This window comes from Mustela erminea, chromosome 7 (assembly GCF_009829155.1).
Source record: "Mustela erminea isolate mMusErm1 chromosome 7, mMusErm1.Pri, whole genome shotgun sequence".
Lineage (NCBI taxonomy): Eukaryota > Metazoa > Chordata > Mammalia > Carnivora > Mustelidae > Mustela > Mustela erminea.
This window is the reverse complement of record NC_045620.1, coordinates 110,428,911-110,455,260: the sequence shown is the minus strand read 5'-3', so window position 1 is coordinate 110,455,260 and position 26,350 is coordinate 110,428,911. Positions and strand designations below refer to the sequence as shown.

Sequence of the window (26,350 nt, the reverse complement as noted above, 5' to 3'; positions counted from 1 at the left end):
GAAAAAAGTAACCCACAGAATGGGAGAAGATACATGCAAATCATATTTCTCTCTAACCTGTTTCCGGAATATATAAACAACCCTTACAAATCAATAATAAAAACACGAATAAACCAATTTAAAAAATGGGCAAAGACTCTGACTAGACATTCCTTGCAAGAAGATATACAAATGGCAAACAGGCAAATGAAAAGATGTTTACTATCATTAGCCATTAGAGAAACACAAGTTGAAACTACAAATTCACACCCCCTAGGATGATTATAGTTAAAAAAGCCAGATAGTAACAAGTGTTGGTGAAGATGGGGAGGAATTGCAACCCTGGCTGGTGGAATGTAATGTGCAGCTACTCTGGGAAAAGAACTGGAAGTTCTTCAGAAAGTTCAATATAGAGTTACCATTTGACCTAGTAATTTTACTCCGAGATATGTACCCAAGACCAATAAAAACGTATGTCTACATTAAAAACTTGTACATGAGCGTTTACCAGCAGATGTCCATCCAGTGCGGATAGATAAACAATATGGGGCATGTCCATACGTAGGAATATTATTTGGCAAAGAACGAAGTAGTGGTTATGCTACAACACAGATGCACCTTAGAAGCATTATTCTAAGTGAAGAATCCAGTCACAAAAGACCATGTATTATTTCGTTAATATGAAACATCTGGAAGAGGTAAATCTACAAAGACAGAAAGCCAACAGGTGGTCACCCAGGGCTACAGAGAATGAGGGATTAGAGGGGGAAAGGGGAATGACTGCTAACGGGTTTCTTTATGAAGTAATAAAAATGTTCTAATGATGAGGACCACATAAACTAAAAACTACTGGAGGTATAACTTAAATGGGCAAATTGTATTTTAAGAAAGCTGTTAAAAAAAAAAGCAGTCCAATGTATTTACTGCCTTTTAAAGTCATGCTGGGGCACTTTTGCTTGCTTGCATTTTCTGATTTTTCTTTAACGCGCAAGGTTGGAGCAGATACAATAAAATGCCCATTTAGATTCTTTCGGTAAATTGGATCTTCAGTTCTTAATCTTTATTTGAGGCATGGATTTCTTTAAGGATCAGACAAAAGTTATAGACATTGTGACCTAAGACTTCCCATCTATCGTCCTCACAAGAAAACATGTGGGGAGGCTCACATAACCCTGAAGCCCCCATGGTCCCCTTAGAGACCCGTGGACTCCAGTTTAGATGAATGGTGTTTACTTACAAAAGGAGACTTAAAAGCCAAACTGGCAGCAATGGTGAGGGCAGGATCCAGACAGCGGAAGATAGACCCAAACAGCATCAGTTTGCCGATTCTCACATCCACGGGCAGAGAGGCCAAGTGATACCCTAGGGGAGTCAGCTTTTCATCTGGAGTTAATGCTCCTAAGTCTCGTAATCGTATTTTTGAGGCGCGGAGAGAGTCAGTGTGCGGCGGCTCAATGAGCCGAGAGAACACAGACTGGAGATTGTGAGTGCTAAACATCTCTAAAATTTTAATTCTACAAAAAGAAAACAAAATAGTAATTTGTCCATTTTATTTCTGGAGAGATGACACAGAGGAGTAAGCTGCTTTCTTGAACAAAAATAGTTGATAATTTCCCAGACATATGCTTTCATAAGCTGACAATGCTAGTTTAAATACATTTTCTTTGTCTTTTTTTTTTTTTTTTTGCGGGGGGAGGGAGAGAGAGAATCTTAAGCAGAGTCTGAGCTGAGCATAGAGCCCGAAGTGGAGCTCGATCTTCCCAACCTGAGATCACGACTTAAGCCAAAATAAAGAGTTGGGACACCCAACCGACTGAGCCACCCAGGTGCCCCTGAGCTGTTTTCAAATCATATATACTATGTGATTATATTTTCCCCTTTCTCATCCTCCCTCATGGGTCATTCAACTTTCAAAGATTTCTCAAATCCCTTCGCTCCTCTTCATTTGCACCGTTACTACCTTAGTTCAAGACAACTGCTTGCCCAACTTCTCAAGACCCGACTGTGGACACTTCAAAGTGAGGCCTGGGTCTTGTATCCTATCTCTAGTGCTTAGCTCAACCCCTGGCAAATGGAAGGCTTTCAAAATATACCTGCTGGATAAAAGGAGAGCTATAACATCTTTGTATAAGTAACTCTTTTTGCTTTGGGTTATTATTTATGGGCATACTCCCTCAAAGCAGTGCCTGGGTCAGAGGACAGGGATAGTGTGAGTTCTTACATAATACCAACCACATTTTAACCACCAAATGTTGCCCAGCTTCAGTAACAGTGAGTTCGATCATTTATTTATTAAATCCCATTTTATGGTATTTGTTCTTCTTTGTTCATCGGGTAAATGAGGGTGTTTTTCAAGTTGTTTTTGTTCACTTCGCCCTGATAATGAGGCTGTAGATTTTTTTTTTTTTTACCTTTGATGATTTAATATTGGTGTTGCCCCTAGCAGAAATTTCTTGATCAGTTAGATTACTTTCCTGAGTTACAAATGTATTCCTAAGCTTTACTTTAGGGCCATTCTTTGCAATGTAAGAGATCTTCATGTGCAGAAAGTTACAGTGAATGGTACAGATAACACTGAAGAGCTCTTCCTTTGCAAATGAGTGAGTTCACCCATGTCCACTCTCAGCAAAATGTTCTAAGAAGAACACACGGGACTTAGGGTGAGAAACATGTGGACCTTCCGGAAGCCAGAACATAAAGATCAAGGTGTACCTCAGACATAGCTGCTCCAACGGCACTCTTTGAATCTCTGGAAGCTGTTGCTTTAACAGCTGGTGGTTGAAGTGATGGCTGGTGAATAAGTGGAAGCAGACCCCAGAGGCAACACGGCCTGCTCGACCTTTCCTCTGTAGAGCATTGGCTTGAGAGACGAAAGTATCTTCTAGGCTCTCCATCCCTTTGCTGGCATCATATCTACAGAGGAAAAGAAAATGGAAAAAGGAACTATTTTATAAAAACATCCTACTGAGCATGGACAGAACAGATGCACCACCTTACTTCCACCGCAAGACACAGGTCCTGTGTGTTCTTGGATATTTCAGTCCGTGGCGGGAGCATACAGCATGGATTTCAGTGGCATTAGATGTTGATGAATTACATACAGTTCCTTTCCACAACCTTTTCTTTTTTTCTTTTTCTTTTTTATATTTATTTGGCAAATAAAAACTATATACTTATGGTGCACAATATGATGTTTGGACACATACGGGTACACTGTGAAATGGTTACGACAATCAAACTAATGAACACAGCCATCACCACCTAGATCACCTCTTTTTCATTCAAGCATATGGAAAGCATATGAAAAAAAGTGAGAGGAAAAAGAACTACTTCCACGGAAAAACCTGAAAATTTCCACCACGTGTGACTCTGAGACTACGGTCCTGGTACAGATCATTCAGATATACCCACAGTTTTCATAAAACATTTTTTCAAATGGCAATCCCTGTAGCTCAAGAGCATCGGTCACTGCCACATCAGCCTCACTGAGACATCTTTATCCCTCCTCTTACAGTGCCAAAGGAAAATACCTCTTCTCTTTCATTTTCCCGGAATCGATGACATAGACAACATCGTCGATGGTTATGGATGTCTCTGCAATGTTGGTGGAAATGATGATCTTGGTTACACCCGCAGGGGGTTTTACGAACACCGCTTGCTGCTCTTCACTGGATAAAGATGAATGAAGTGGGTGCACCACACATCTGAAAGAAGACAGAAGCACATTCAGTGTTCTAGCACACAAGGCTGAAACTGGATTAATGGTGGGTGAATTTTAAAATTAACAATTGGCCTCCAAGTGTCAGCAGTTTCTCTACAACCTGCACTCAGGGCCCAGCTCCTCTAAATGGGAAGGTTCCTTATGAGCCTTACAAAACGTGTACGCAGGACTATGAACTAGAAACCCTACACCACCTTGGGAAGAACTGGAGTATAACTCAGTAGTATAGTCAAGAGGACTATATAGTTGATATTGTACGAGTAACAAGCCTAGAGCACACTAACAGTAGAGAATTATTTTTCCTGTCTTGAAATGCAGAGAATGAGAGGCAGAGACAGTGACTTATGCTAAGAGACTTCCTCCTTATGCTTCTAGGGAGCGTTCCTCTCTTCAGTACTTGTCCCCTTAGATATGAAAATGCACATCTGGCTACTGGAAAAGAAGCTGTTACAAATTACTTTTTTCTCAAATGGCAGCATTTGTTTGTTGTTACTTACACTGGCTTCTCCCATCCCCTGTATGTGGCAACTGAAATTACATGCAATTTTGCTGAGTCACTACGCTAAGTGAAGAGAAATATTTTTATTCAAGGGAATGATTGATTCCCCGGAACAAATCGGTTTGCCTCCTTCCAGCTGACATACACAAACATATGCTTGAGGAGTGACACCAGGGTCTAAGGAGCGTGATGGCTATCGAGATGGTTCTGGTTATTTGTCTTCGCATGTAACTGCAACAGATGCTGAAGGATCTGGAAAGCAATGAACTTACCGATGACTGCGTCTGTTGTTGAAGAGAGAATTAGACTGTAGCTGTTCATACAGCATTTTTATTTCTGCTAGTCCCGGTAAAAATACAAGTATAGCACCTGGGTACATAAAAACAATCAATGTGATAGATGCAGAAAAGGGAAAATAAGTATGGGCTACAGAGCTATTTTAAATTAAAAAAAATAATAATGATCTGAGATTTTTCCACTGTCAATTTTCTTTGTAAAGTCCCCAGGGATTTCAATGGATAGCAGTGTTTTTCATATATTTTTTGACTTAATTCCAAAATGAATGGGGTATTATTATATTTCTACAAGAGGAAAAACTGAAGTGCGGAAAAATGTAATACCTTAAGTTATACAAGAATCACGAGCAAAGCTCTTTAAACATACTTCTTCAGTGCACTGGCTACTGACATTGTTTCTATAGGAAGAGTTATCCTTCTAATCTTGTAAGACAGGAAGACTCTTCTATGAGTAAATAAAATCCATAAGCATTTTACTGGAAATGAGAAAAAGAAAATATAATTGGCTGGCCACCCTGAAAACCTAAATTCAGATATATGTTGGAGAGTCAGCACAGTAACTAACCATGCCATGTTAACATTTATGGGCTTTTAAATTTTACATTAAAGAAAATAAGCAGTGATAACTAATTATAGGATATTTCTGTGCCAAGAGTGGACACTCAACAAGCCACCTTCTTTTGTGCTTTATCCTGAGAGTAGATCTTCACTAGCTCCCCCCTTAATCCCACAAACATTTATTGGGTGCCCGTGTCAGCTCTGTGCTAGGTTCAATGAAATATAAACCAAAGATCAGTCCACAAGGAACAAAGACCTATTATTTATCATAGTTATTTTCCTCACTAAGTAAATAAAGAAACTAAATTATTTAAAAAATGGAACCCTGAAGGAGGCAAAAGATACGTTTGAGGGTTAGTTTCAACACTTCCTAGTATATAAAGCATGTTTACATACACTTTCTCATTTGATTCTCACAACTACCCATTAAGATTATTAGTACCTTCTTCAAAGTGACTCAGGACCTTGGCCAGGCGACAGAGTTAAGAGCGGGGCTTGGACACAAACCTAAGGTTTCGGGCAACAGACCATGTTCTTTCCATTACACATTCCATGTTCCTCTCTATTAAAATACCACATTTAAGAGTGGTAAAATTGGCTCAGGTCACCAGCCCCGCAATAGGCTCTGTGCTCAGCAGGAGTCTGCTTAAGTTTTTCTCTCCCTCTCCCTCTGTCCAACCCCCACCCTCCCCATGCTCTCTCTTTAAAATAAATAATTTTTTTTTTTAGATTTATTTATTTGAGATGCTCCATGTCACAACCCCGACATCATGATCTGAGCCAAAACTAAGAGTCAGTCACTTAACTGACGGTGCCACCCAGGCAAGCCATAAATAAATTAAACATTAAAAAAAAGGGTGGTAAAATAATCTACACAGATGGGAAAAATCTTTTTGTCATGTTTTTATGTGCCTCCTGATCTGCTCTGCCCTTACAGCTTGGCCACCTGTATTGGGGAAACCTTTTTTTTTTTTTTTTAAATAAAGTAAGCTCTACACCCAACCTGGGGCTTGAACTCACAACCCCAAGATCAAGAGTCACATGCTCTACTGATTGAGCCAGCCAGGGGCCCCTATATCAGGGATATCTTTAATATTCACAAATCTATCAAAATCCCTACTCACTACATTTACTCTGCTTTGAATTCAGGTAATCTATCTATCTATCTTCCTTTCTTTCTTTCTTTTTTATTAGTAAAGTGATAGAAGTTTATTAAGTGAAGATACAGAAAAAGTTCTCAAGAGTGAGAGGGGTCCTCACAGGGTTACCACAGGGTTGCCAATGAGGGCCTTTAGGGCTGGTCTCTTACAGAAAGCTAATCAGGGAACTTAAAACGTTTTAACATCTCTATTGATCACACCTTCAATGGCTTACTTCCTTTTTAGGGCCCGGTTATTCTTTTGTTGGTCACAGATAATTATCATAAAGACACCCACCCACACAACCCACCCTGTATGCTTAGGCCAGGGTGGTCGCCCAATGAATTCGTGTAAATTTCAATCAGTTCTTTTTGTCTGCTATGCCTGATGTTTCTTAACAATCACCTTTACCTTTGGGATGAAACAAGACATCCAGCCCAGTGACAGTGCATTAGCCAACACTTGACTACTTGCCAAGAAGTAGCAAACAGGGCACTTCAATCCCTTCATGTGGCTCCTACGTGTCTACAGAAAATATCATGTAATGACTACGGTCTAAGCAGAGGAGGGAGGCCATTCCCACTTCCTCAAAGCACTGCGTAGTGAGGGCATGACGGAATTGTTTGATCAACTTACGATCCCCCAACAATGGCTGCATCTATTCACGCAACGAATATTTACTCTGTATCTAAATATTCCAGGTGCCGTCCTGGGCTCTGAGCAACACAGTGGTGCACGATATATCCTTATTCTTAAGGAGTCTGCGTTCTATTTAAGGAATCTGTCAGTAAGCAGAACTAAAATTCTGGGTATTGTGAAGTGCTATAATGAAAATGAAAATCACTTCTGGGTATCATGATGGTGTAAGGGGTGGGGGTGAGCAAACAGATAGGGTGGTCAGAGAAGACTTCTCTAAAGAGAAGATATTTGACAGAACTTGAGTGATGGGAAGGATTCAGTTATGAGAGGATTTGGGGGATAAAGGGCTACAAGTGAGGTTAAGGAGGCCACTGGGATGGGAAGACAGTGAGTAAGGGGAAAGGAGTGATTGCTCTGGGTCACGCAGCAGCAGTGGTAACAGTGAGCCTAGCAATAATAATGACGATGCATGTTATAATTATAATGTTACCATTATTAGGGGTAGAATCTACTGGGCATTGACTATATGCCAGGCACCATACTAAGTGCTTTGCATATGGTTTCTTTCTTACTTTTTAAAAAAAGATTTTATTTTTAAGTAATCTCTACACCCAACATGTGGCTCAAACTCACAGTCCTGAGATCAAGAGTCACAAGCTCCATTGACTGAGACAGCCAGGTGCCCTCTATATACGGTTTCTTTTAATCCTAAAAACAGCTATATGCCAGAGGAATTATGATTCTCTTCATTTCACAGGCCAGAAAACTGAGGCAGAGCAAGGATAAGGACTTTCTCTGAGACTAAACATTTCTGAGTAGCAGAGCTGGAAGTTTACCAGACTCCAAACCCAGTTCTTCTACACCCCCTACCCGCCCCCACCCCCGGCCCTGTGACCTCCATGTACAGAGTCTTCGTGGACTTCAAACACTCATCACCAGACTCCCATTTAGCCTGGGGTGCAGGGTTTACCATATAGATTACGCAGGCCTTCTTTTCAGCTTTCTTCCTTTTGGACTTTGTATTATTAACATCTTTTTGTTCAGCAGGAACCAAAAGAGTGCTGAACAAGAAGGAGTGGGTGGAGACACCTGGGTGGCTCAGTCAGTTAAACCACTGCCTTCAGCTCAGGTCATGATCCCAGGGTGCTAGGATCGAGTCCCACATCAGGCTCCTTGCTCAGTGGGGAGCCTGCTTCTCTCGCTGCCTCTTCCTGCCACTCTGCCTGCTTGTGCACTCTCTCTCTCTCTGACAAATAAATAAATAAACTCTTTAAAAAAAAAATTACGTGCAATTGGAGGTGGAAAAGTGAGGGTGGGGGTGGGGGTGTGGGGAGTGGGGAGGGCTCCAGGCAGGGAGGCTGCCCCACAGCACACACTATATCTCAGTGAGAGGGCTACTTTCCCTTTTGGCCATCAACACACAAAGGAAGACAAAATGAGTTTACCTGGAGGGTAGGAGTGCTTTCCATCTACAATCCACTCTAACAAGGCCTCTATTAATTCAAGATTAACCTTTTCGAAATCCATGATGGACATTGTTTTGATGACTGATTTGCTAACCCCTGAAAGAAAGGTAAAAATCAGCAGGATAATTATACCTTATTAAGGACAATGTTCCCTGTGAACTCAGTGAGTCTCTTGATTTAATGACACAGATGTTATTCACATTTATGCACGGAAATGAATTGCTTTCTTCCAGTCTCTCAAAAAAAACATGCTGGCTAGGAGCACTTTTTGGTTGAACAGTGACTCAAAGAACATGCACCTGACCCTGCCGGAAAAACCCAGATCGGTCACATTTTCCTTTCTTCCTTCCCCTCTTTAATCTGTCACACATTTATTGACAATTTAAATCCTAGAAACAAAATTCAAAGTCAAGTACACTTTGGAAAGCCCTTCCAGAGTCAACCAAGTCATGAGTCAGATCAGACGGAAGTCCAGGTAACAGTGATTCAGGGAAATCGACGGACAAAGACCACAGCTTTCACAAACACCCTCACCACAGTGACTCTTAACCTTTAAATTCCTTTGAAAAAAAAACAGAAGTGCTGGATCTTCCTGAAAAATACACGTGATTTTAATGGTTTCACCAACAACCCCTGAAGTCTAGTCATAGACGTTCAGGTTAGGTCTCCAGTCTCCTCCTAATGTATCTGAGGCCCCAGTGAAAGATGCAGTTCTTTGGGCTGCACTGTGCGTCTAACCTCTCTTGAAAACAAACAGCATAGTCTTGGGAAGACTAACTCCTCCAAGACTGCTGGCCTTTCTTCTCGGGGCCTATTAATAGCCCATCGCCCTGAATCTAGTCTAAATGGGACAAAACAGCTGCAGGTGATATGAAGGAAAGGAAGCTTCCTATACTATGCTGAAAAGTTTGAAGAGTGGCAAAAGCAGTTTTAAATAATGTTCTGGCAGTATGAACCCTACATTGGTCAAACATGAAAAGAGGTGGGACACCTGGGTGGTTTGGTTGGTGAAGGGGCTGCCTTCTGCTCAGGTCATGATCCCGAGGTAATGGGATCGAGTCCCACATCGGGCTCCTTGCTCAGCTGGGAGCCTGCTCCTGCCTCTACCTGCTCTGCCTGTTCTGACCGCCACTTCCCCTGCTTGTGTTCTCTCTCTCTCTGACAAATAAAACCTTAAAAACAATAACAACAAAAACCGAAAAACAAACAAACAAACAAACAAAAAAACCCCCAAAAAATAAAAAAGAAAGGATGTGGTTGGGTGTGGAGGACAGAGAAGGAATCATTTTTATATGTCAAGATTCCAAAAAGCAGACTTTTCAAAAAGGAGAAAGGATTAGCTACCAGAGAAAAAAGAAGTGAAAATAATTTTTAAAGAACTTTTTAATAGTTTGGTGGTTTTTGCTAATCAATTACACTTAAAAGGACTGATTATTATTATTATTTAACTACAAAAAGTTTTAAAAATTAAGCTCAGAAACATTATTTAATTTTCTGAAAAGTGAGAGAGCCTTGATATCAACTACATCTGTCTTTTTGATACAGGGAAAGGGAGAAGCCCACCACCACACGGAAGCTAGTGGTAGAGCCAGGGTTCTTGACCCCAAATATTCCATCCTCCTCCTTCAGAAAGAAGTTCTCGGAAGTACTTTTTGAACTTTGGTAACCTGTGTGCTTGAAATTAGAAAGGCCTGGCTTAGATCCAGGCATAATTTATTTTATTTATTTTTAAAAGATTTATTTATTTTAGGGGTGCCTGGGTGGCTCAGTGGGTTGAGCCTCTGCCTTCAGCTCAGGTCATGATCTCAGGGTCCTGCGATCGAGCCCTGCATTGGGCTCTCTGCTCAGCATGGGGCCTGCTTCCTCTACTCTCTCTGCCTGCCTCTCTGCCTACTTGTGATCTCTGTCAAATAAATAAATAAAATCTTAAAAAAAAAGATTTATTTATTTTAGAGCTAGAGAGCACAACGTGGGGGAGGGACAGAGGTAGAGGGAAAGAGAATCTTAAGCAGCCTCCACACTGAGCGTAGAGCCCGACATGAGACTCAATCTTACAACCCTAAGATCATGACCTGAGCTGAAATCTGGAGTTGGATACTTAACAGACTGAGTTACTCAGGTGCCCCATCTAGTCGTTATTTTTGAAGAAAATTCTGAAGTTTCTGAAATAATTCTGAAATAATTTAATAGAATAGGAAATGGGAATTATCAGCTGGTGTGATGTATAGAAAGAACACAAACTTTTGACTCAGACATATTTTAATTAGAATCACAAATGTGCACTCACTAGCTGGGTGCTGTGCAGTGGATTTGTATTATCTCATTTAATTCCCTAAACAACTCCATTTTATTGCTACGGAAATGGGTATGGAGAGGGCAAAGAACTCGCTCAAGGAACTCCGCACGAGCGAGTTGAACCCAGCTCTATCCGATGCAAGTTCATGCTCTCAACCTTACTTCTCAGGATGTTGGGAAGGTTAAGTGAAATCATGTTTAGGAGCTACTCATATCTTCCTAAACAGCAGAATAACAGCTAATTCCCTAATTTCTGGATGATTGCCATTCCCTATGCAGGACTGGGAATACAGTCTTCAGAGGAAGGAGAAAAAGAACACCCACTTGTCTCTTCTCCCATAGAAGCAGTAACAGGGGGTTAGAGGCTCTTATTCCTTGAAAGGTAAATACACCCCCCCCCCAAAAAAAAGGCTAAGAGGAATTGGGGTGGCAGTCCAGGGAAAAGAGTGGGAAGGGGAGCTGAGACCTGTCTCTAGTGTAGGCTTTAGGGAAGAAAACAGAAGTAGCAACCTTGGGGTTTCTATGTGCTCAGCCCAGCTTATATGTACAGAAGACTATCCAGGAACAAAGAACAGTTAGGTGGGGTCTGGCACCTAACAGGAGGAGGAAGGAGCACCTAACAACATACACACAAATGCTCAGCACGGGGTGCCCCACAAAAGATGTTATTTGAAAAGCCCAAAACTAATGCTAAAACGAGTGGATGAAATTTTGAGGCTATTACAGGATATTTAAATAGCCTCAAACATCTTTCCACAAATGACTTACTAACTATAAAGGGAACAAACAGTAACTACACACGGGAGACACCTAGCTGACATCACCTTAACCAAGTGATCAAAAATAATACCGTCAATAATAGGACAAACCAATGTCATATGCCTCCTGATATGATGTACCAAGAACGACTCAACATTGTTTCTGTGGTTTTCTTTTGTAAAAATTTAATTTATTTATTTGACAGAGAGAACACAAGTAGGCAGAGGCAGGCAGAGAGAGGAGGAAGCAGGCTCTCTGCTCAGCAGAGAGCAGAGAGGCCCGATGTGAGGCCCGATCCCAGGACTCTGGGATCACAACCTGAGCCAAAGGCAGCCACTTAACAGGCGCCCCTGTTTCTGTGGTTTTCTAACCAAAGATTGAAACCCAACAGGTTAGGTTTTCTAATCTAAATTTAGTCATAGGGAAACATTAGACAAAACCAAATGGAGGGACATTCTACAAAATAACTGGCCCAAACTCCAAAAAATGTCAAGATTTTAAAAGAAAAATACAGGCTGGGGAATTTTTCCAGATCAAAAGAAACTAAAAATACACAACAATGAATTTAATATGTAACTGTGGGTTGGATTCTGGACCAGAAAAAAAAAAATAGCAATGAAGAACATTTTTTTGATAACTGGCAAAATTAGAATATTGACTATGGATTAAATAATAGCATTATATCAGTTAAATATCTTCATTTTGATCATGTCCAGTGCTTACACTTTTAAGAAATACATATTAAGAGCATCTGGATGGCTCAGTTGTTAAGCGTCTGCCTTTGGCTCAGGTCATGATCCCAGAGTCCTGGGATTGAGCCCTACATCGGGCTCCCTGCTCGATGGGAAGCCTGTTTCTCCCTCTTCCACTCCCCCTGCTTGTGTTCCCTCTCTCACTGTCTCTCTGTCAAATGAATAAATAAAATCTTAAAAAAAAAAAAAAAAGAAATACATATTAAAATGTTAGGGATTAGGGGACACTCTATCTGCAACTTACTCAAAAGGTTCAGGAAAGAAATAGATACATGTGCACAGAGCAGATGATAAAGCAAATGAGACAAAATAATAAAAATCGTTGAAGTGAGGTGAAGGGTATCAGAGAGTTCACTGTATAGTTTTGCCAACTTTAATTTTGAATTCGCAATTATATCAAAATAAAGTTATAAAATAGTCAAGTATATATTTATATTTCACTATTTCCCAATTTTTCTATAATAAACACATCTTTCATAATCAGAAAAAAAATCCCCTACTGGTAAATACAGTAACAATTCTATTTACTATGTGCTGGTACTGCTCTTTTTCTAAGTTTAAGGTTGTTCTGATGAATTAAGACAATGTAGCTATGAAATGAGAGCCACGTTCTTCTTCCTCTGGATCACTGGTTACCTCTGGCATAAGTGTACTATTCCCCCAGGAAACGGGTTACCTTTATAGCGGGCCAGGAGCTGCTTGAAATCTAACTGCTGGTCTGGCACTGCATCTTTGACAGAATCCTGGGGCTGGAGGTGGAGAGAGAGCCTCAGGTCTTCCTCTACTTCTTCAAATGCAGTTCTGCTGCGCCTTGCTCTCAGCTTCTCCTTTGTCATCTGCTTCGCGGAGCGCATATACGGGCTCCCGTCCTGTAACACGTACCTGAGGACGGAAGACAAAGGAATGGGTCTGTGTGGATGTGGGTCTGCTGGTGAGAAATGAAGATTTTCACCGATTTATGTGCTCATTTGGCAGAATGTTGCTCTGTTCCTGCCCAATGTGTGTGCTACTATTCCACCAGTCCAGCGTTCTGCTGGCTGGACAATGTTTCTGGGGAGGGAACACCCTGGAATGCTTTTGCTTCTGTCTCAAGATCATTCTAGAGGCAGATGCGATAAAGGCAGTGAGTCTGAGTTTGCAGGTGAGAGAATAAAGACCCGGAAACTAGTTGAAAGATTAATTTCCCCAGAGATTCCCATTCAATGGAAATGGGAGGGGGCCCAGAGAATGACAACCGTAATGAGCTCCCTACCTATGCTTACTGCCCACCAAAGTCTGGGAGCCACTGGTTTGGGGTTTTTAGCTTGAGAATATTGTACCACTAAATAAACAGAGAATTAGAAGTGGCGCTTATTAGCAATGGAAGGCGCACGGTGAAGGAGAAAAATTCTGAATTGAATTCAGGTGCCGGACATCAAGGGTATTTTACTTCTGGAACTCAGAGGTCAGGAATGAAGATAATGATCTGGGAATTCTTGGCACAGAGGTGACATCCGAAATCACAGGAGTCTAATGGAGGGATGAAGGAGTTTTACAGTGAGAAGAAAGAGTGCAAGGATGAAACCATGGGGAGTCTTCAAGGTCAAAGAGTGGGAAGAGGAATCAGGGCTTTCAAAGGAGAAAAATGTTTGTATCCAATTAAAATGACTGTTTTCTACCAAGTACTGAAATTACAGACATCCTAATACTCAGAGTACCCTGCAAGCTCCCTGAGGCTTGCAGGATGATGATGATGATAATAGCTAACACACATAAAGCATCTGCTATGTGCCAGGCTCAGTTCTAGGCACTCTGCAGCTATTAACTCCAAGAATTAATTAATTAATTAATCCTCATAACAACCTTGTGAAGCAGCTATTAATAATATGACCACTTTACATATGATGAAATTGTGTCATAGAGAGATTAAGCTACTTGTCATTGTTAGTTTGTAAGTAGAGAGGATTTTTAAAAAAATTATTTATTTAAGTAATCCCTTTATCCAACGTGCTCAAACTCACAACCCTAAGATCAAGAGTTACACACTCCTGTGCCAGCCAGACGCCCCTTGTAAGTGGAGGCATTTGAATGCTGGCAGTCTATCTGCAGAATTGGTCTATTTCTTTCTCATTAAATTTTCCATATATTTTGTCCTTCTTCATTTTTTTTAAAAGTTTTTTGTTTTGTTTTTTTAAAGATTTTTTTTATTTATTTGTCAGAAAGAGAGAGGGAGAGAGAGCGAGCACAGGCAGACAGAGCGGCAGGCAGAGGCAGAGGGAGAAGCAGGCTCCCTGCTGAGCAAGGAGCCCGACGTGGGACTCGATTCCAGGATGCTGGGATCATGACCTGAGCTGAAGGCAGCTGCTTAACCAACTGAGCCACCCAGGCATCCCGGTCCTTTTTCATTTTTTAAATACACCTCATTCTTCAGAGCTGTTTTGGTTCACAGCAATATTGCGCATAAGGTACAGAGATTTCCCAACACCCCATTCCCCACACAAGCATAGCCTCCCTCGTTATCACTATCGCCCCAGGAGAGTGGTATAATTGTTCTAACTGATGAGCCTACAGTGGTACATCATGAACACCCAAACCTATAGTTTACATTACGGTCCCAGTTAGTACCAAATATACATTATTGTCTGTAAATTGAAAATAATTTGCATAATAATTGCTGTAAGGGGAAAACAAAAATGCTCAAGCAGAAAAATCAGAAGAAAAATGAACACATCTGTTAAAAACTTGGCACACTGAGGTAAAATGATCATTTTTTTAAGTTTTTTTGTTTTTTTGTTTTTTTTTTATTTGACACAGAGATAGAGAGCCAAGTAGGCAGAGCAGCAGGCAGAGGGAGAGGGAGAAGCAGGCTCCCCGCTGAGAAGGGAGCCTGATGTGGGGCTCGACCCCAGTACCCTGGGATCATGACCCAAACTGAAGGCAGCCGCTTAACCAAATGAGCCACCCAGGCACCCCTAAAATGATCATTCTTTTCAAAGACTTTCACCAAACCCTCATTAATGTCTTCCTTACCTTGTCACAGCAATTGCATCTTCCAGAAAAAACTGATCAACAGGAAATGTACGACCTAGAAGAACATGAAAATAAAAGAGAGAAGCCTCAGAATACCCATTCAATTATCTTGACATAAATAGTTGGCAAATGTAAAATTCTCTTAAAATAAAGTGTGGCACAAGGGATGGTTTGTTCTGTGGTCTTAAAAATATCGAAGGGAAAAAAAGAAAAACAAAATCTTCTGATGATAGATTCCTAGAGCGGTTAGATTCCAGCTTGTAAAAAAACCCAGAAGCGCATAGGTGCAGAGATGCTCATTTAGTAATAAGACTTTTTAAAAAAAAAACTCTCTTTTTTTAAACCTATTACACTTTTCTCACCCTCCCTTTCTTCCCCAAAGGGAACTCTGAACCATTCAACAGTATTCATCAAAATTGTCCCCAAATTATCCCCAAATTTGGCAATTGATTGCCAAAGGACAGAGCAAAGCCAAGGTGATAAATTAATCCCACAATGAGACTGTGAAAGCACCAGAAGATACGGACTTTTCAACTTCACTTTCTCCCAGAATAGACTACGCCCAGAAGTTAGAATTCAGCAATGAACCAATATGCTTATACACAGAGACAACTTCTCTCTTTATGACAGATTACCATTATTAACTCATACTTTGATGTTAAGCACAATGGAATGCTAGAAATCCTAATAACCTAGACTTTTCAAAAAAGCACAAGTAAAACTGAAATCTCTTAGCAAACAGACATAATGTTACTTCTTTATTTCATTATATGGTCATAATTTTATTTGTTACAAACGAATCACTTCTCTAGAAAATGGGTACAAATACCTATTATTTTATATCTCAAATGACTTTTAAAAATAATTATATTTGCTTATTAGAACAGTGCATATTTAAGGATGCATTTTAATCACCTGGTATAGTAATAACTGGGCAGGAATTGAAATATTCTGAAAAGAGCTCAGCATTTAAAGTTGCACTCATTAGAATAACTTGAAGAGTTGGTCTCTGCAACACAATGTCCTTCAAGACTAGCAGCAAGAAGTCACTAAAGGAAATAAAAGAAACACCTCAAGTTCAAAAAAATTCAATACATAAAAATGAATTAACTTTTGATGTATTTTTTAAAAAAGATTTTATTTATTTGTCAGAGAAAGAGAGAGCACAAGCTGGGGAGTGGTAGGCAGAGGGAGAAGCAGACTCCCTGATGAGCAAGGAGCCCAATGCGGGGCTCAATCTCAGCACGCTGGGATCATGACCTGAGCCAAAGGCAGATGCTTAACTGACTGAGCCACGCAGGCATCCCAGTTTTGCTTGGATTTTTAATGAGAGCATGTTCTTGTACTATTCAGTTCTCTTTAATTTCATGAGCTAATTTAATTATGATTTTTTCTTTTTTAGAGAAAAGGAAATAATATAACAATAGGAAATGCTTCAGTAATTTATAGTACATCCATACTTTTAAAATCTCCTTATGCAATTAAGAACTTCAAAGGCAGTGCCTGCTATTATGTTAACTACATCAGAGCAGCACATAAAACTCCAGTACTGTTTGCAGAGACACCTATCTTTCCCAACACATCTCTCCCCTAATGCCTAAATATACTCCCAGAGAAAAACAGACCAAAATTCCAACAGGTCATTATTATACAGGGGACAGAAACTATTCTTCTGGACATTTCTTTGATACTTGCTAAACATTTAGAAAAATCATTTCATCTCTATGATCAGGAAATTTATTAAAAATTTTAAACTAGGGGCGCCTGGGTGGCTCAGTGGGTTAAGCCACTGCCTTCGGCTCAGGTCATGATCCCAGGGTCCTGGGATGGAGTCCCGCATCAGGGTCTCTGCTCAGCAGGGAGTCGGCTTCCTCCTCTCTCTCTCTGCCTGCCTCTCTGCCTACTTGTGATCTCTGTCAAATAAATAAATAAATTCTTAAAAAAAATTTTTTTAAACTAACAACTATAGCTTTGAATATAGTTTTCTATATTCAACCTTCAATCTTGTCTGTATTTTTATTGATCTCGGTTCCTGGGTTTCAGTCCTGTTTTTTTTTTTTTGGTCTTTTCCAACTGAACTAGCAAATATTCCCCTACTTTTTCTTGTAATTTGTATACCCCTTTCCAGAGACTGGCATTTGTAAAAGCCCAAATCTCCCTTCTGCAGTGTGTAACTAACCTTTATTCAGATGTTAAAATATTTTGAATTTTTAACTGTTGATATTCTATAAGTCATTAAGTTTCATAAAGCCCTCACTTTTTTTTTTTTTTAAAGATTTTATTTATTTGACAGACAGAGATCACAAGTAGGCGGAGAGGCAGGCAGAGAGGAGGAAGCAGGCTCCCCGCAGAGAAGAGAGCCTGATGTGGGGCTCGATCCCAGGACCCTGAGATCATGACCCGAGCCGAAGGCAGCAGCTTAACCCACTGAGCCACCCAGGCGCCCCAAAACCCTCACTTTTGAGAACATGATTGCTCCCAGAAGCCAGATCCAGTACTATGCTTCAGTTTTTCTGAATTTATGGAAATGTAAAAGTTATGAAACCCAAAACCATTCTTTTTTATTTTTTTACTGGATCTGAAAATTTAATTGTGTTGGATTTCTAAAAGGTGATCGGTTACTTGAGGATACTCACACAAACCTCTAAGAGATTATCCTTTAAACCACAATAGCAACACATGTTTATAATGGGAAATGAATCTTCTCAGTCAGCCAGATACTTTCTCCCAAGTGCCCATTCTCTGCCTCTAGGGTGATATATTTTAGGGTGTGTTTCTGGGACCTCCATATCAGAAATCACATGGGGCTTGCTGAAAATTAAAATTTCTGATCTCAATCCTGTAGAATGGGCCTTCTGGGGGTTGGGAAGGGGTATGTGTTTTTAACAACCATCCTAACTGAGTTCTGATCATATGGAAATGTTTGACACATACTGGTGCAGGTCCTTGGGGTAAACGAATTCTAGATGGAGAGTCTGGTAAATTCACCCCTTCAAAAAATATTTACTTAGCACTTAAAATGTGACAGGTTCTGGTGTAGGCATTTTAACTAATATGTATAGTATTATTACTATACATATACATATGTTATATGTATAGTTATACATAGTTATATATAACTATATAATGTTATAACTAACATTATATAGTTATAATGTTATAACTATAACATTATAGTTATATAATGTATTTTAATATCTGGTAGACCAATCTTTCTTAACTTCTTTTCTAAAACATTCCTGGCTATCTTATTTATCTATGGATGGGCTATATTCTTTGGTGGATGACCACTTGGGCTTTAGAGTTAAATGGCCTTAATTAATTAATTAATTAATTAAAAGATTTTATTTATTTATTTGACAGAAAGATCACAAGCAGGCAGAGAGGCAGTCAGAGAGAGAGGAAGAAGCAGGCTCCCTGCTGAGCCCTGATGCGGGGCTCAATCCCAGGACCTGAGATCATGACCTGAGCTGAAGGCAGAGGTTTTAACCCACTGAGCCACCCAGGCGACCCCTAAATAGCCTTAATTTAAATATCAGTTCCATCATAGACACTTGAGAATAAGGACTCCGAGAGTAAACAGCTCCCACTGAAGACAAGCTCATGATTAATATTTACAAAGCACTGGAGGAAAGCCAAAGCCATTCTTTACATTCAAAATTACACTAGATATCATTTCCCCTAAAACTTTAAATGTATTTTTTATAATATAATCATTTAAGTATTATTAGTCCGGTTGAATGTTATATTTGATTTCCTCCTCCAACATTTTTTAGTGAAAAAATTTTCTTCTTTCAAATTTGCACTTGAACATTTACCTACAAAATGAAATGATTTACTATTTGGTTTTCCCCCCAGTTTTCTGGAGTCTCTACCAAAAAAATTATTTGCCCCTTACAGATTCTCAGGTTTTATGTATAGTCGTTTAAAATTTATGGGGCACCTGGGTGGCTCAGTTGGTTAAGCCTCTGTTGCTCTGCTTTGGCTCAGGTCATGATCTCAGGGTCCTGGGATCGAGCCCTGCATCAGGCTCCCTGCTTTTGGGGAGACTGTGTCTCTCTCTCCCACTCCCCACACTTGTGCCTCCCCTTGCGTGTGCCCTCTCTGTCAAATAAATAAATAAAATCTTAAAAAAAAAATAAAATAAAATTTACTATTGTTGTGTTCTAGGAATTACTTCTTTTTATTTTGATCTATTCTTTTTATATGCAAGTCTGCTTTTCTTTAGTTTCTAATTACCTCATATTTCCTATTTACTAGTGTATCAGTGTATTTATTTCTTTGAGCAAATAGTTTTCTGGTCATATGTCTTCCCTATTCAGTTTTAAAAACACTTTATTAGCAATAGTTGGGGACTCTTCATGTTTGTTTCTTTTTAAATTTTTGCTATTAGCTATTTTCTGCTTTTCTGTCAGTCTGCCAACTTTACTTAGACTTTGTTTCTTCTCAAAATATTTATAATAGTATAGTCCTTTTGGGGAAAGTCTCGTAATTATTACAGGATTGTCTTTTTTTCCACACTAGTTTTTGTTGTTGTTGTTGTTCTAGAACATGATCTACAAACTGTGACAAACTATGAAAATGCCAACTATTTACTTGGCCCTTCCTTTTAAAATATTGAAGATTTTGATTTTATATCCCAACTCTTTAATGACTTCTAATTCCATTAAACTAAATTCTAAATGCTTTATTGCCCAGGGTATACAAGACCCTGGACGATCTGGCTCTTCCCTTTTCTATCTGTTACTTTCCCCCTCATTTACTACAACCAGATGCAAGGGCCTTGCTCCAGTTTCTGGGCTCATGATGTCCTTTCCCACTGCAAAGTCTATGAATGCTGGCTTTGCTCCCATCTGTCACATGGGATGCCTTCTCATCCTACTGCTTTTTATTTAATCATCATCTCTTGAGAGATATCAGCTCTGGCCATCTCATGGATCTCTCTCCCCAAAATACACCATCCTATTTATTCCTTCTGAGTACTTACTCCAATTCCTAAATCTTCATTTATTTATTTGTTCATTATTTGTTTTTCCTACCAGACCATGAGATAAAAGAGAACCACACAGGTTTGTTTGCTATAGTATCCCCAGCAATTAACAGATCCCTTGGCACTTAAGACCGTCTTAATAAAGGTATGCATGACTGTCAGGACTAAATGACTGACCGAATGAACAAAGAAGGAAGCACATACTGACCCATCTATCAGCTACAGTGTGCATTAACCTGTTATTCCTGCTAAGTACAGTGCCCAGGTCAGCATGAGGCCCAGGAGGGTAAGTATCTCCTGGTAGAAGATGTCCATCTAACAGAATGACTCTTCTAGTGATGAACATATGCCCTCCTAGCATTTCTAGTATTCCAGACCCTGGAGGTAAGGAAAGTAGTCCCTCTTCTCTAACTTGGGCCTTCTTCTTCTTCTTTTTTTTTTTTTTTTTTTTAAAGATTTTATTTATTTATTTGACAGACAGAGAGGCAGGCAGAGGGGGGTGGGAAGCAGGCTCCCTGCTGAGCAGAGAGCCTGATATGGGGCTCAATCCCAGGACCCTGGGATCATGACCCGAGCCGAAGGCAGAGGCTTTAAACCACTGAGCCACCCAGGCGCCCCTAACTTGGGCCTTCTTTGTGGTCTTCCTCTCTAGCTCTATGAAACCCAACTGGAAACAGAACAAAATGATTTCACGTGTATGGCTAGTTGTTTAGAAAATCTTTGGTTTACCTTTCTTCTGTCCTCTCATGAACTTCATCAACGATGATATGGGTGACTCCTTGGAGAGCTGTGTCTCCTTCCAGCCTTCTCAGCAGCACGCCCGTGGTGCAGTATAACAGCCTGGTGGCTGAGGACTTACACAGGAAAGGGGATAGAAAGCATTCGTGGAATTTTTGCAAAAAGGAAACACTTTCAAAGCCAATATAGCAAAGCCATTCTGAATAGATAGGGACAAAGAATCTTGAAAACATCAGGAGCTGCATTTAATATGAAACCCCACTAAATGCACAGCTTCTTGCTTGTAACAACAGTAAAAGCTTTTGTATTTTGTATCAAAATTTTAAGGCTCATAAAAAGCTTTCAAAAATTATTATAAAACATAGAAACAACAGTGAGTGATGAACTCAATTCTCCATTTGTCCATTTCTTATTTGGTTAAATGGATTAAGTCCCAGGTTTAAGAGTAAAACAGCACTAACTGGATCATTTCTGTCAATGAAGAATAAAAGGTCTTTAGAGAGGAAATGAAGCATACCCAAGTAAGAGTTATACCAAAATATTTCTAATAGGTTTTCAGCCATATTAAAGTATATATCCCAGCTTGCCTATGAGTCTCCAGACTCCAAGAACCCTTTATACATGAAAACGAAATTTCTGTTATCAGGAAATAGGCGGAGTATACAAACCTTGACACTTTCTAGCCGGATCTGGTACCCCACAGTCAAACCCACTCTTTCTGTCCTTTCTTTAGCAACACGTTCAGCAACAGATATTGCTGAAATTCGTCGGGGTTGGGTACAGATGATGTTAGCCACTTTCTCAGGCGGTCCATTCAGAGAATCATCCAGAATAAACTGAGGAATCTGTGTAGTTTTCCCACATCTGTATGTCAAAACAAATGAGTCCTAAAATGAGGGTTTTCAAGGGCTAGCTAATAGAAAAAAAGAACCATGTGCAACAGGGAAGTGAGAAAGCTAATTATAATAAAACTTGTTCAGCTTCATTTATCTTTTAAACCGACCTGCTGACTTGTAACCTACAGCTCATGACTGCTAGGAATTTGCACTTGGATTCACAGGACACTCATAATAGCTTAGTATCAGGTGCCTCGTTAGCACAGTAGGTAGCGCGTCAGTCTCATAATAGCTTAGTATCATTTATAAAATTGGGACAATTGAGCAGACATTAGATTAAGTTCTGCAAATACCTCTAAGAATATGAACTCTATATTTGAATCCTGAAGAAATGGAAGTATTCTCTTATGATTTTATGTATCATCTTATTGATTTGGCTACAAGGGGACTGAAGCTAAAAAGATAAGAAAGTAGAAGATCTCAAATCACTACTGTATCAGTGAGTCTGGGCACAAATGTAGTTATTAGGTTGAATACCTCTGAATATAGAACTAAACTAAGCCTACAACCTGTCTCGGTTAAGTAAGTTTAGATAACATATGAAAAGTGTAAAACAGGAAAAATTGTTCCCAAGTTGTTCTTATAAGAACAAGTAAAAGCTCTAAGGAAAGCAGAATAAATTTAGAAGAGGAAAATTTCCAAGTTAAATGTTCTGGAGGGGTGCCTGAGTGGCTCAGCTGGTTAATTAAGCAGCTGGCTCTTGATTTCAGCTCAGGTCATGATTGCAGGGTCCTGGGATTGAGGGCCCCCCCCCGTTGGGCTCCACCCTCACTGGGGAGGAATTAGTTTGAAAATTCTCTCTCACTCTACCTCTGCCCCTCCCCTAGCTTGCATGCATGCACATGCTCACTCTCTTTCAAATAAATAAATCTTTTTTTTTTTTAAGATTTTACTTATTTGTCAGAGAGAGCATAAGTAGGGGGAACAGCAGGCTGAGGGTGAAATAGGCTTCTTGCTCAGCAGGGTCTGAGCAGGTCTGAGCAGGGACTCAGCAGGTCCCCCATGTGGGACTTGATCCCAGGACCCTGCATCATGACCTGAACCGAAGGCAGATGCTTAACTGACTGAGCCACCCAGGCGTCCCAATATTTTAATATAAATAAATGTTATGTATGTATGTATGTGTGTATGTATAAATGTTCTGGAACTATCCTTTACATAAAAAAATGGGCCTGTTAAAAGCATTCAGTAATGGTGCATTCAGAGGTACAGTCAGTTAAGTGTCTGACTCTTGGTTTCAGCTCAGGTCCTTATCTCAGGATTGTGTGATTAAGCCCCATGTTGGGCTCTGTGCTCAGCACAGAGTGCTTAAAATTCTCCCTCTCCCTCTGTCCCTCCCCACTGTGTGCTCATGTGCTCTCTCTCTCAAATAAATAAATATTTTTAAAAAACTTAAAAAAAAAAGTTCAGTTAGACTTTTTGCCTTAAAATTGTCTCAAGGAGAGGTGTACAATGTGTATAAATTCCTGGACAGATTTCTGAGTTTGTTTTGTTTTTCTGTAATTTGGGTCAGTTGGCTCCAGATCTGTAATATTAGGTTTTGTGAAATATTATTTCATATCAGATCAGAAAAAAGCACAAATAATAAGAGTTACCAGTTTTTTACAAGTAAAACTGGTTATTACCATAACTGGGGTACATACCATATTCATGGATGAAAGCCGCGTTACAAATAAATTGCATTCTTACCCCGTCATACCACTTATAACGAGCACTTGGTGCTCGCTCAACAATTTAAGAATGGTTTCTCTTTCTTCCCAAGCAGGGAGTGATTGTCTTTCTTGCAGAATTGACTGGAACTGTCTGGAAGCCTAATGATATAGAAGATAAAGCATCAGTTAGGTACTTTGAATCATCTTTCACAAAGCTCCGAGTACTGAATCCCATAGCTTGACCCAGCCTTTCTGCTCTTTCTTTAACAATTTGTTCAGGGATGGAAATTGCGGATTTGTTAGGATTGGATGCTGATTACTTCAGTAAGAAGGCTGCTCAAAGAATCAGCTGTGGAATCTTTATGGCTTTCCTACATCTGAATAAACTGCAAGATCTTATAAGAGAAATAAGCCATCCTCCTTAGCACTATCATGCTCTTCCTAGCAGAAGTCTCTACGCCAGCACTATCTGATAGAACTTTCCATGTTCACGGAGATGATCTGTATTAGCACTGACCAATATAAAAACCTCTGGCTACACATGGCTAGTGAGCACTTGAAATGTGGCCAGTATTACTGAGGAACTGAATTTTAATTTTATTTAAATTTAATTAATTTAAATTTAAATGGCCACATGTGGCTAGGGGCTACCCCATTGGACAGCATAGTTCTATATAATATCAGATTTTTACTAAAGTCAGTAACAGAAAGAGCACCCACGAAAAGGGTTCTTTTTAGCAGGCATCACATCTATGTAACTCAGTCTGACTTCCAATGGTCAGTAAACATTGTTGTGTATGTTAAAACTAAAGAGGTATTTTTGAAATTTATATTAACACATCATTTTCTGCATATAATTTTATCATATAAATTTATTACCTCTGAACACAAACTGATCAAATTCAAAGTGGAATTTTTTGTTTCTACAGTCTTACTATTTACTTATGGTGTGAATTTCTATTCACTTTGACATTCTACAGCTGTTGCACTACAATATGCTATAGTGTTATACTGTGTCAAGAATCAGAATCAGAACTTCACAATTAGAAGAGCTGTTAGACAAATCTAATCCAATCCCCAAAGTGGTTAAGCAATCTTTTGTCCTATACCCAACTTTGCCCTAAAAGTTCACTCATTGGTTCTTTTAAAATAATCTTCTTATTAATGGGATAAAACATCATGGACTTGAGGAACAGAAAGTTAGCCTGAATCCCTGTTGCCACCAGTAACTATGTGATCTTGGGTTACTTACCCTGCGATTCTCTGTAAAGGGGTAAGGGCCCCTCCTTAGCCTTCTCCTTTCTACACTATCTTTTTCTAATGTAAATCAATTTTAATTTTGATTTCACTTATGAGATCATCTATCAGAGTACCAAAGTCACATGATTCCGAGAATATTTGGTATATATGCGTGTGTTTCATTTCACCAGCCTCTGGATTTTCTGAAACTATCTAGAACATGCACCCAAGTTTACTGTGGCATGCAGAAATTTTGACCACTCAGAGTTAAAGAGAAACAAAAATATACTAGGGACTTCCTAATTCCTAATCCATTCACCCATACATTAGGAAGCAATGCTAGCCAGTCTCTCAGAATACCCTACCTGTTTTATTCGGAACTGCTTGCAGATTTTAGCATTTTCAGCATGTACTGATTTTGCCTGCCAGTCATATCTTTTGGAAATCTTTTTCTTAAGGTTCACATAGCTTTCATTCTCCACTATAACTGGTGCAGGACCTTCATCCTCATCTGTTTCCTCCTCAGGTTCTGATTCTTTTTCAACTTGAAGGGGATAAAAGGAAACATTTTCGATATGGAGCCCTTTCTTTAGCAAAGGAGGAAAGTCACTATCTAATAAAGTAACAACAAAATCGTTTAAGATGGAGAAAAAACTTAAAAGCTTGAGGAAAGCAAGTTCATTCATTTCAAACAACTACTACTGCCAAAGAACTTAAAATGCATCTTCAAATGAATTTAACCAAGTACAGGTGGCTGTTGCTAAACCAAATTAAAAACAAAGAAGAAAAACATCATGGCACACCTTGTTAATTCCATAGATTCTTCACATTCAAGAAATTAACTGAAAGTTTCAACTATTTGCAAGTGTTCCTAAAATCTTATGATATCACATGATCAATCAGTAAACAATATATGGCATGTCCATATAATGGAATATTATTCAGCAATAAAATGAAGCACCGTTACACCCTACAACATGAATGAGCCTTGAAAACATGATGCTAAGGGAAAGAAGCCAATCACAAAGCTGCATAGTATATGATTCCATTTCTATGAAGTGTACAGAATAGGCAAATGCGTAGAGACTGAATGTAGATTCATGGTTTTCAAGGGTTGAAGGAAGAAATAAGGACTTATCACTAATAAGCTAAGTATGGGGTTTCTTTTAGGGTTAAAAATGTTCTGGAATTAGACAGTGGTCACACTTGTACAACTCTGTGAGTATACTAAAAACCCACTGAATTGTACCCTTTGAAATTAAGGGTGAATTTTATGGTAGGTAAATTTTATCTCAATAAAGCTATTACTTAAAAAAGTCCATGACACACCATTTGTCATTTCTCAAGGAATATATCTGAATCCCACATGCTAAAAGCTGATGTTTGGGAGCAAGTGGCTGGTGAGTGAACCTAGCTATCTGTCCACCATCCCCATCTCAATGCAATTTCATTGTTCTCTACTTATTGATGTTTACCTAAGAACTCCTGTGAAATAATAAAAACTTGTTTCTCTCAAGAAAGATGGCAACAAATAAGAGAGAATTCTTTGCTGAACTTTGAACATGCAGTTTAATTGTGGTGTAAGAATCGGTACAGCAAATCTGGATTTCACTAATGCCAGAAGATTGCACAAACATTTCTTTGAGGATTTAGGGATTCATAAAGGTAGCCCTATGCTAATGAACTTTGGGGGACTAGGGTAGTACAGAAAGAGAAATATCTC

The 26,350-nt window shown here is 39.5% G+C and overlaps 1 protein-coding gene across 10 annotated transcripts in view; it reads right to left on the bottom strand.

Moving 5' to 3' along the window:
* The window catches only part of DHX57 (DExH-box helicase 57), a 55,856-nt gene that overhangs the window by 13,346 nt on the left and 16,160 nt on the right, over positions 1 to 26,350 (bottom strand). For all 10 annotated transcript variants that reach the window (XM_032352913.1, XM_032352919.1, XM_032352911.1 and 7 more), the window contains 12 exons: positions 24,993 to 25,171; positions 23,426 to 23,547; positions 21,509 to 21,704; positions 20,832 to 20,956; positions 16,028 to 16,161; positions 15,113 to 15,167; positions 12,780 to 12,985; positions 8,277 to 8,393; positions 4,472 to 4,568; positions 3,510 to 3,683; positions 2,692 to 2,892; positions 1,217 to 1,493 (listed from right to left, as the gene is read on the bottom strand). In XM_032352913.1, coding sequence (XP_032208804.1) covers positions 1,217 to 1,493; positions 2,692 to 2,892; positions 3,510 to 3,683; positions 4,472 to 4,568; positions 8,277 to 8,393; positions 12,780 to 12,985; positions 15,113 to 15,167; positions 16,028 to 16,161; positions 20,832 to 20,956; positions 21,509 to 21,704; positions 23,426 to 23,547; positions 24,993 to 25,171 — 1,883 coding nt within the window. The remainder of the gene's footprint in view (positions 1 to 1,216; positions 1,494 to 2,691; positions 2,893 to 3,509; positions 3,684 to 4,471; positions 4,569 to 8,276; positions 8,394 to 12,779; positions 12,986 to 15,112; positions 15,168 to 16,027; positions 16,162 to 20,831; positions 20,957 to 21,508; positions 21,705 to 23,425; positions 23,548 to 24,992; positions 25,172 to 26,350) is intronic.